This window comes from Mesoplodon mirus (assembly GCF_964341445.2).
Source record: "Mesoplodon mirus genome assembly, chromosome: 15".
In the NCBI taxonomy this organism is placed as follows: Eukaryota; Metazoa; Chordata; class Mammalia; order Artiodactyla; family Ziphiidae; genus Mesoplodon; species Mesoplodon mirus.
In genome coordinates this window covers 34904264-34915184 of record NC_138991.1, presented here as the reverse complement: position 1 = coordinate 34915184, position 10921 = coordinate 34904264, and the positions used below count along the sequence as shown (strand labels likewise).

Genomic DNA, 10921 nt, shown 5'->3' with positions numbered 1-10921 from the left:
GGCGCTGGGGGCGGGCGCGGGGGTGCCGGGGAAGCCCGGGCTCTGGGGTGGGGTGGCCGGGGCTGGGCACAGAGGGTGGAAGGGGCTGAGATGGAGGCCCGAGCTGGGTGTGGGGACGCCCACGTCTGTGGAGGGTCCCCTTCCACCTCCTCCTTTGTGAAGTCCCGGCTGTCCTTTCCCCCCCATCACAAGCCAAGTCTGGGGCTCCTTGCGCATGGGGACCTTAGTGATGGCTGCTGAGAGAAAGGTCCCTTGGAGGGGTTTGGGAACAGAGAGCTTTCAGCAAATGCCCAGTAGTGGACCACTCTCAGGCACCGTGACATCCGTAAAGAAACACACGGAGGCAGGAAGTCTGGCCAGAGACCCTCCACGTGGGTGGTCACCTGCTCTGCCTGCTGCCCTGAGATATGCCCTGAGCTCTGGGCAGCTATTTCCAAACCAATCCCCGATGGGAGCCGGGCCCTGGGTGGGGGAGGGGAGCCCAGAGGTGGGACAGACACAGGGAGATACGGCCGGACAGTGTGCTACGCGCTACAGGGTGTGGAAGCCCAAGACTGGTGGGGAGGGGCAGAGGGGGTGGAGGAGCTCTAAGTTGGCCTTGGGAGGGGTTAGTCAGGGAAGGCTAGAGGAGGAGGAGGAGTTGAGCCTGAAGGATGAGGATTTATCCCCATGGAAGGCAGGGAAGGTGTCCCAGGTAGTGGGAATGACAGGAGCGAATGTTGGGAGAGAAGGAAGCTCAAAGCAAGTGGGGGGGACCCAGGTTGGGGGGGGGCGGATGCTCTGGGCGGGGGGGGGACAAGGGACAGACCTCGCAGGGCTAAGGGATCTGGGTGTTACCCTGAACACCGGGAAGGGTGGCAGGAGAAAAGGGCCCCCACGTGGCGGCTGGTGCTAGAAAAGACACCCCTCTCTGCTCTGCATCCTGGGCACTGACCTCCTGCATTCTGGAGTCAGGGGCCTGTCGGGGAAGCAGCAGGTAGCCCCGCGGGGTAGCCGCTCTGTTGGCTTCTCTCAGGGAAGAAGAAGCAGGGAAACGTCCTGCTTCTCTGCCAGGCTTCATGAGGAGCCTGGTCTGTCTGCTGGGGTCCGTGGGGGCGGGCAGTGTCATTCAGATGAGCCCTGAGGGTTGGGTGGGGCGAATGGGGGACCTTCCCAGGAAGGGGCTTCTGTAAGGCCTTCCCTGGAACCTCACAGGCATCCAGAAGAGCCCGGAAAAGAGCAGAAGGTGGAGCCAGCTCCAACGTCTTCTCCATGTTCGATCAGTCCCAGATCCAGGAGTTTAAAGAGGTTGGTCAACCACCCCCAGGGCCGTTGGGAGGGTTACAGGAATGCACGGAAAGCACTTAGGGAGCCGGCAAGGCATGGGGTCAGCCCTCAGTCCCTGGGGGGTGGTGACATCACTATCCTTAGAGGCTGCTATGCTATAGCTTAGACTCTGGAGATGTGACGAGCTGTCGTTGGGCAGCCCCTACCCCTCTCTCCCTGAGCCTTTGCTTGCTGTGTGAACTAGAGCAAGCCTTTCCTCTCTCCGAGCCTCAGTTTCACTCTCTGTAAAATGGGGTTGCTGGGAGCATGACATGAGGGATGGGCCCGAAGCCCCAGCACGTGCTGGCGCACAGTAGGAGCCCAGGGCAAGTTAACCATCACTCTCATGCTGGTGTCATGCTGAGCTGGGTGACCGGGTGGCCAGAGGGCCTGTATTGAGGTTACCCAGGCAACAGTGGTTGGGAGGACAGCCCCTTGCAGGGAGGGGGGATCTCTCTGGGGAGGGGGCCTGGGCTTGGGCAGGTGGGCAGGTGGCTGCTCAGTGCCCCTGTCTCTGCCAGGCTTTCACCATCATGGACCAGAACCGGGATGGCTTCATCGACAAGGAGGACCTGAGGGACACCTTTGCTGCCCTGGGTGGGTGACCAGCAGCCGGAGGCTTGGGGATTGGGGGTGAGCCGAGCCCTGGCCATCCAGAAAGAGTGGGCGGCTGGGGGCAGGCCAGGGCGGATGGCACAGTGGGTGTGAGGGGCTGGTGTTCTCTGGGGGTGCTGAGGAGGGGTGGCCACTGCCTGGCAGGTCAGGGGAGACTCCCGGGTGTTAGAGGAGGACTGGCCAGGGGAGGGAGGGGGGCATTTCAGGGGCAGTAGTGACCAGTGCAAAGGCGGGGAGGGGGAGGGGGAGGGGGAGAGGGAGGTGTCAGCAGAGCAGGGGGAGACGCAGTGGGTGGGGAGGAGGCTGGAGATACCCAGGGGCGGGACTCGGGTTACCGGGTGGTCTTCAGCTGCCAGCAAGGCTTTTGCCTTCTCTGAGGGCCCAGGGATGGGCCTTAAGCCTGGATGGGGGCACTGGGGTTGGGGGACAGGGGTGTAACCAACTCACTTCCGGACTGAGCCTTAAGCTCCCAGAGATCTGGTTGTCCACTGGGACCGTGAGGAACCCGAGTCCCCATCTCCAGACAGCCAGTGCATCCCTCCTGGGGCACCTGAGCCCTGAGGCCCAGGTCTTCCACCCCTGTGTGCCTCAGCTTCAGCTTCTTTGGGTCTCAGTTTCCTCATCTGTAAAATGGGGATAACCAGCAACTTGCTTTCCTTTCCAGGGAGGCTGAGGTGGTGGCAGTGGGGTGGTGGGGCTGGGGGCAGCCCAGTGCTGACCACGGCTAAATGTGCCTGCATCCCGAGGTCCCCCAGCAGGTGGGCAGGGTCTTAGGGCTGAGTGGGGGGCGGTGAGATGGTAGGGCTGGGGGATTCTTCAGGATGTTCCGTGGTCCCAAGCTCAGCTCTCTTGGGCTGCCTGCAGGCAGGGTCCCCTCTGACCCTCCTTGTACTCCTGGGTGTCTCCCCCAGGCCGCATCAATGTAAAGAACGAGGAGCTGGAGGCCATGGTGAAGGAGGCCCCCGGGCCCATCAACTTCACCGTCTTCCTGACCATGTTTGGGGAGAAGCTGAAGGGTGAGTGAGGCCCCAGGGGGCCCTGGGGAGGGGATGGGCGAATGGGTGTGGGTAGGCAGGGCCCTGTGTGCTGACGTACCCCCCACCAATGCACGCCACAGCTAGGAGCATGGCGCAGCCCCAGACACCAGCCCCCAGGGCACACACACCAGACCCTGCCTCGGTTTCCAACTCTATATCACAGAGTGGGGTAAATGTAATGACCCCCAGTTTGCAGGGCTGTGAGGCGCCCAGCGGGACAGTTTACGAGAAAGCCCTTTGCCCACCATCAGGATGGTGCCCCAGCCCCAGCCCCACCTTCCTAGTCCTGGGCTCATCTTGCCTGTTCTGCCTTACCACCCGCTGCTGGCAGGAGAAGGTGGTATGGGCGAGGGGGGTTCTGGAAGCTTCTGTGGCCAACCCCAGTACAAGATGGGCTTCTCCTCCGGGGAAAGGATCAGGGGTCTCATTCTGAGTGAGGAGACCCAGGCTCATACAGGTCACCGCACCTGCTCCAGGTGTCCCAGCATCGAAGTGGCAGTGATGGAACTGTAACCCCAACTTTGGCTGTAACCACTGCACTCCCCTGAGATGCAGCATCAGGCCGGGCTGGGGTTCCGTGGTCAGAAGGAAGGGCCAGCCTGGGCTGCGGCTGCCCTTGCGGGGTGGGTCTCATCGTCATCCCATGCTCAGGTGGCCCCTGCCTGATACCCTCCCCTGGCGCCTCGGCTACAACTGGGCTTAAGACCTGGTCTCCCACTGACCCCCAGGGTGACCTTGGGCAAGGCTTATCTGCTCTTTGCACCTCAGTTTTTTTGTCTGTAAAATGGGGGTTGTGTTAGTTTCCCGAGGCTGCTGTAACAGATGACCACGAACGTGACGGCTCAAAAAACCAGCAATGTATTCTCTCAGTTCTGGAATCCAGAAACCTGAAATCTGGCAGGTCAGCCTCCCTGAGAGGCTCCAGGGGAGAACCCGTTCTTGACCTTTTCTGGCTTCTGGTGGCTGCTTCGCTCCCATCTCTGCCTCTGTGGTCATACTGCCCCCTCCTCTTCTGTCTCCCTCTGCCTCACTTTTGTAAGGACACTTGTTGTTGGATTTAGGGTCCACCCGGATAAGCCAGGATGATCAGTCCATCTCAAGAGCCTTTCCTTACATCTACAGAGGCCCTTTTGCCAAGTGACATTTCCAGGTCCTGGGGATGAGGACCTGGGTATATCTTTTGGGGGCCACCACTAAACCCACGACAGGCTGGTGTTGTCCAGCTGACAGAATAGTGCCCTCAGGCCCACCTCTGGGCAGCTGTTAGGGGTTATGCCTGGGACCATGACCACCTCCTTGAAGAGCGCAGAAGTCCAGGGGGCAGGGCAGCGGTACACTCACAGGCAAAGCCATGCGTGACTCCAGCCACGACTTTAAAGCAAGTCCTGGAGCTCGTGTCCGTCTGTAGCTGAGCTAAGAGCTCTGACCCAGGGCTGCAGCTTTTTCTCATTTTCGCAGGGGCTCTGGGGCTGGAGCTCCAGCTGAGCCTGTCATGCAAACTTGGCTGAGCCTGGGGTGGGGACAGGAGCCGGGGGGCTGGGCAGGCACCACCTCGTCCTTCTAATTGGGACAAGGACACTGTCATGAGGTTCCCAACAGCAATGAGGCAAGCAGTCTCCCTGCAGCCCATTTGATGAGGTTTGCAGCCTGCAGAGCAGAGGCCCATTCTGGGAGGAGAGAAGGGAAGACCGGGTGTGGTAAATGTCCAGCCATGGGGCCTGAACCCAGGGCAGCTGGTCCACATGCAGCCAGTCCTGAGGAAAGCAGGCTGCAGCCAGGCTGCCCCGGCACGGAGGTCTCTCCGGAGACCCTGGGAGGCAGAGACTGCACAGCAGCTCCCCAACCATAATCCTGTGGCCACCCCTTCTCCTCCTGCAAGGCCAGGCTGTGACGGGCCCTGGACTGAGCCTCTGGCCTGGGCACACTGGCTCCCTGCCACCCTACCTAGAGGAAGCCCATAGCTCTGCCTCTAGGAGCTCCCAGGCTGGCAAGGCCAGCACTGAGCCCGGCCCAGTCACTCAGGGCCAGCCTCAGAAATGTTGAGCGACTCAGACATCATCCTGTCCTGGATGATCCTGATGGTGGGGACACAGCTGGCCCTGACCCAGTCTGATGGGGGAGACACAGATGACCCTGACCCAGTCTGATGGGGGGGACACAGCTGGCCCTGACCCAGTCTGATGGGGGAGACATAGCTGGCCCTGACGCAGTCTGAGAAACAGGAGCACAGCATGGCAGAACAAGAAGGAGGCTCTGGAGGTTCATGGAGTTGGCTTCAAACCCTTCCTCCCCTTATAGCTGGAGACCTCAGGCAAGTAACAGAGCCTCTCTGAGCCTGAGTTTCCTCTTTGACAACCTGGCACATCAGGACCTACCACAAGGGGTGTGCTGGAGTCCCACGGGGTACAATGCTGAAGCAGCAGGATGGACTTGGCACAGAGCGCTCAGATGTGTCTGTGGCCGTGATAATGTTGGTCAAGACCTTTACCATTAATGACCCTTTATCTTAACTGATCCTGGGAGGCGGGCAGCAAACCCCGCCCTTGTCTCCATTTCACCAATGACACAGCTGAGCCTTAAGAAGGAAGGGGACATCCCCTGGTTCCACAGTGAGAAGGGAGGTCAGTGTGACGGGGGGAAGAGCATCAGGTAAGGGTCACCAGGCCACCTGCTGTCATTCACACAGTCCCTGAGACCCTTCCTCTCTCTGGGCCTCAGTTTCCCCATCTGTACCACCCGGGGGCTGGGTATTTAATCCCATTGTGTTAGTAGAACCATTTCTTCTAATGACATCTTTCCCCAAAGCCCACACTATAAAAGTGATAAAACCAGAACTGCTCTGGATGCGCCCTGCCTCTCCTGTCCCCCCACCCTCACTCTCACAAACCTGTGGACCCACCTGCCCCGCCTCTGGCCTGGACAACCTCTCAGACTCCTCCAATGCCACTGCCAGAGCCCCCACCTCCAGCCCCCAAGTAAAAGCTCTTTCTCCTCCATCCATAGCCGAATCACATAGCATCAGTTGTGAGAACTTGGAGAAGTAGCTTAACCTCTCTGAGCCTCAGTTTCTTCATCTGCAAAATGGGACCAATGGGCAGGAGGGTTAAGCACATAGTAAATGCCTAGTAGGCCTTTCCAGGAGCATCTGTGCAGGCTGATTGTTACTATATGCAGAGCCCTTGGCTATTATTACTGTTCCTTGTTTCTCTGAAACATTCCTTCTCTGGCCTCACTGTGGACTAGAAGCTGGGGAGGAAGCTCCCTGAGCCCTTGGTCTCTGTAGGGGCCATGGGACCTGCCCCACCCCCAGCCTCTGCCTGGCCTCTTTATCCTGATGCTCCCCCTGCCTGTGTGTGCTGCTTCTAGGTACGGACCCGGAGGAGACCATTCTCCACGCCTTCAATGTGTTCGACACTGAAGGGAAAGGTTTCGTCAAGGCTGATTTGTAAGTCTCCTCTGCCTTCTGTTTTGGTTTTTCTCTCCCCAAAGTCTCAGGTGATAGATGGACTGAGGTTGGGTCAGGGTGGCTCGCAGCCCAGTCTCCTGTCCTGCCTGGAACTCAGGCATCTCAGGCAGCTTCCAGCCAGGAGCCAGGAGGCCGCTGCCCTGCCCAGTTCAGCCATTACTAGATGTCCCTTCCCCTCTCTGGGCCTCGGTGTCCCCATCTGTGTGGAAGTGTATGGGGAACATGGGGTCCCCAGGCGAGGGCTTCCCAGTAGCTAGGGAGGAACGGTTGGGGGTAGAGGTGGGCCCTGAAGGATGACTAAGGATCCCCCTGGCTGGAGCAGAGAGGGCGTGTTTGGGGATGGTGAGGAGGAACAGGCTGTGGCTGGATGGCGGCGGGTTGGGGGGGTGGCGGGCAGCACAGAGAGGAAGGCAGGGCCTGTGTGGAGTAGCCCTGGCCCTTGGGTCTGCCCTGGGGGCATGGGAGAGCCTAAGAAGCAGTTAGGCAGGGGCAACATGGAGGCCAGCCTGGAGGAGGAGAAGAGAGGGTTGCAGCTGCCACAAGGGTCTTGGCCATCGGGATGGAGGCGAGTGGATGGGTGAGTGAAATACAAGAGGCCAGCGCCAATGGGATCCAGGGTGTTGGGAAGAGGACTGGGCCAGATGTTAGCCAGGGCCCAAGTGGATGTGGGGATGGAGGCGTAGCCATGGGAAAGAAACAACTCAGCTGGGGCTGCAGAGAGAGTGAGGTGGCCGTGGGCAGCTGTCCGGCCTCCACTGGGCTGGCATCACTGAAGGAGGGACTGCTAATGCCTGCTATGCCTGGGAGCCTCAGCCCGGGGAGAGCACAGGGCAGACAGCCAAGACTTGCGGGCCGGGGCGGGCCGGGCAGAGGCAGCCTGTCCAGGGGCTGAGACACTGAGCCTTCTGAGCCAACCTCTGAGCTGTCCCTTCAGGGCCTCCAAGGCCTCCCTGGGCCTGTGGGTGACCCTGGGCAGGCAGGATTTCTTCCTTAGTCACAGGCTCGCGACCAATTACTGTGATGCTTGAGGCCTCGGCTGGAGGCTAATTTTGCTTTCTCTTCAATATTAGCATAGCACGTGATGGAGGTGGGGTGGAAGAGGGCAGGGGGGCAGGGAGGAAGTGGGGAGGGTCTTTCTTGTCTCTCAGACATTCTTACAGCCCCTCACCCACCAGAGTTTTGAGCCACACTCTCCTCAGGGGTCGGGGAGGGGTTCCTGAGGTTCCCGAGTGTTTCTTCAGGCTGCAGCCCTCTCCTTCACCTCTCCCTCAGAATCCGGGTTCCCACCCCCATCTTGGAGACCTAGGGGTGGCACTGGGGGAACCCCCTGGGGTGAACTGAACCCACCCCTCTACTGCCACCCACCTTCCCTCCCACTAGAGCAAAGTCAGGGCTGGGAGGAACCCTTTGGAGACCCAGTTTGGGAACCGCAGGCACCATCCCCAGGTATGGGATCTGAAAGACATGGCTGCCTGCCAGGCAGGCCACAGAGGAGGCTCTGGTTGAAAGAGAGTCTGTGAAAAGTCCCTAGCGTGGAGAGTTGGAAACTGTGACTGTCCTGTAGTAACATAAATAGTGGAAAATGTGCGTCGGTCTGGAGCAGGGCGGCGGCTGCCGGCGCCACAGGGCACAAGGGTGCTCAGGGCCCTGCTCAGCCCTCTGGTCCCACCCCTGCCCTCTGCACCCCCTGAGAGCTCTATGGGGCCCTCTGAGTTCCTGGGGGCACCAACCCCTCCCCCACAGCCTCAAATGCCCCACCTCTGGCCATTCCTCCAGGCCCCGGGCAGCTCTGGCCCCTGTGGGCAGCTGCTCTTCTGGACCACGCAGGGGGACAGGCCCCACCCTGCCGCTGCACATCAGTACCCCTCCCGAGCCTCAGTTTCCCTCTCTGTAAAAGGGGGATAATAGCACTCCCTTCCCAGGGCTGCGAGGAGCAAAGGAGACCTGGGCAGGCGCAGGAGGACACGGACCTGGGTAGCCTTCCTGCCCCTTGGCTGAGTGCAAGCACCTTGCACGCTGCGAAGCACCTTACAGATGTCAGCAAAAATCATAAGCTGAAGAGGCAGTGCGTCTAGAACCAGGGCAAAGAGGCTCCCCTCAGTGACCTAGAGGTTGATTATTAGTGATGGGACATCAGAGTGGTCCCCACAGTCATGTTGGGGTCCCAAGGTCATTTCATCGGGTCCCCATCTGATGTGAAGAGGGGAGTCCACGTTACAACGGAGGCTGAGAGCTGAAGTGGCCGCCCGAGGCCACACAGCCATCTGGGGGCTGAAGGGCCAGCCCTGGTTGGTCATCAGCCCCAGGATCCGCGTGTCCACATCCAGAGTGGCCCTTACCCTGAATGTGACCCTTTCTCTCCCTTGAACAGCATCAAAGAGAAGCTCATGACGCAGGCCGACCGCTTCAGTGAGGAGGAGGTGAGTGCCGGCTTTTCAGGGCCTTGCCCAGCGCTGATGAGCATCTTCCTGGGAAGTGCTCTTTCTTTAGTGACCTGCCGAGATGATGTCCCCCTTGACTCCTAGGATGGGAACAAGGATGGTGGGATCCTGGCCTGCTGGCCTGGCCTCTGTGGCCTCCACCCTGATGCCTCCCTCTCCAAAGAGGGGAGCGACATTCTACCTAATGCCCTTGGGTGACCCCCAGCTCTGGCCCCCACCTCGGCCCTGGTTGAGGCTGACTCCCGGCTCTTTCCCCAGATCAAGCAGATGTTTGCTGCTTTCCCGCCAGATGTGTGTGGCAATCTGGACTATAGGAACCTGTGTTACGTCATCACTCATGGCGAAGAGAAGGACTAAAAAGGGGACCACCGACGCCCACCCCCACCCCATACACACATTCAGAGGCAGCAAACATGGGGCTGGGGGTGGGGGAGAGGGGCGGCCGTTGAGGAGCCCCTGCAGCCAACATGTGTGTGTGTGTGTAAGGAAAAGGCTCTCTGGCCTGTGGGTCAGAGGCAAAGTAAGAATAAATAATGTAACAAGGTCTGAGGTTTTGTGATTAATGCTCCGGTTGGGGAGAAAGCTAAACATTCCTATGTTGTTGGTTTTTCCAAAGTTTTTACTTCCTGGCTTTGCTCAAATGTTCCTGATGAGCTGGTGTTTAGAACTAATTGACAGTTTTAAAGATCCCCAGCTGGGGCACGGGACACTGCCTTCATTTATGAAGCTTTTATTGAGCACCTAGTGCGTGCCAGCCCTGGTGCCAGTCCCAGGGACATGGAGATGAGCCAGCCCTGTCCCCGGGGTGAAAGATCATGCAGTGAGGGAGACAAGAATTGGGGTGGGGACACAGTGGGGAGGAGGTGGGAGAAGGCCTGGAGAGATCTGGCAGCTAGAAGCCAGACAGAGGCAAAGATGGTGGTGGGGGGAGGGGACGGAGGGGGCGGGGGTGGTGGATTCAAGGGATGTTTAAGGAAGAGGCAAAGATTTCTTGAACAGGGCACGCATAGCATCAACCATATAATAAAAGGGCAGAAACTGGACTTCAAAGTAAAAACTTCCACTCAGCAAAAGACACCATGAAGGGTGTGAAAAGGCAAGCCCAGGCTGGAGAAGATATTGGCAACAATAGATATTGACAAACATCTTCAATCCCGAATATACTTAAAAAAAAAATCCTACACATCGGGACTTCCCTGGTGGTGCAGTGGTTAAGAATCTGCCTGCCAGTGCAGGGGACACGGGTTCGAGCCTGCTCCGGGAAGATCCCACATGCCGCGGAGCAACTAAGCCCATCCACCTCAACTACTAAGCCTGCGCTCTAGAGCCCGCAAGCCACAACTACTGAGCCCGTGTGCCACAACTACTGAAGCCCGTGCGCCTAGAGCCTGTGCTCCGCAACAAGAGAAGCCACGACAATGAGAAGCCTGTGCACCATAACGAAGAGTAGCCCAGGCTCGCCACGACTAGAGAAAGCCTGCGTGCAGCAACGAAGCAAAAAAAAAAAAAAAAAAAAAAAAAAGGATGTAAGGTCCATGGAAGCAAGGGTTTAAAAAAAAAATCCTATACATCAATAAGGGAAAGATAACCAAAACAGAAAACAGAAACCAGGTAGGTGACGAGGTCAATGGCAGAGCTGGGAGTGGAACCCAGGCAGCATGGTTCTGAGCCTGTGCCCATAAGCTCTACCCCACACTGCTACACCCTGCACTGGGACATGGGGGCGGGGACTGAATTTGGGGTCACAGTGAGGAGGTCCCTTTCCTTGTCCCTTGCCCTCCTGCACTCCATGCTCCCTCTGGGGGAGGTGGGGAGAGAGGCGTCCCCATCAGCCTGGGGCTCCCAGGCTCAGGACACAAGGGGCAAGATCTGCAGAGCAGGGCTGGGGAAGGCAGAGGAATATTCCAAAAGATCCCTCCCTCCTCCCAGGCCTTGCTCTCTCTGCTCTCTAAGAGTTTAGCTTTCCTGGAAATCAAGGACTCAGCTGCCGAGGAACTCGTCAGACCTGTTTGTGTCCCCAGGAACCAGGCCAGAGCCAAGCTTTTGGAGGGAGTGGG

The 10921-nt window shown here is 58.8% G+C and overlaps 1 protein-coding gene across 1 annotated transcript; it reads left to right on the top strand.

Annotated features, from left to right (window-relative positions):
• Nucleotides 1–1206: 1206 nt before the first annotated feature.
• Nucleotides 1207–9221, top strand: MYL10 (myosin light chain 10; the record flags this gene model as incomplete). Its single annotated transcript, XM_082643503.1, has 6 exons — nt 1207–1287; nt 1827–1902; nt 2832–2936; nt 6324–6402; nt 8795–8843; nt 9123–9221. The coding sequence occupies exons 1-6, from the start codon at nt 1252–1254 to the stop codon at nt 9219–9221; spliced, it is 444 nt and encodes a 147-aa protein (XP_082499629.1). The 5' UTR covers nt 1207–1251.
• Nucleotides 9222–10921: the final 1700 nt, after the last annotated feature.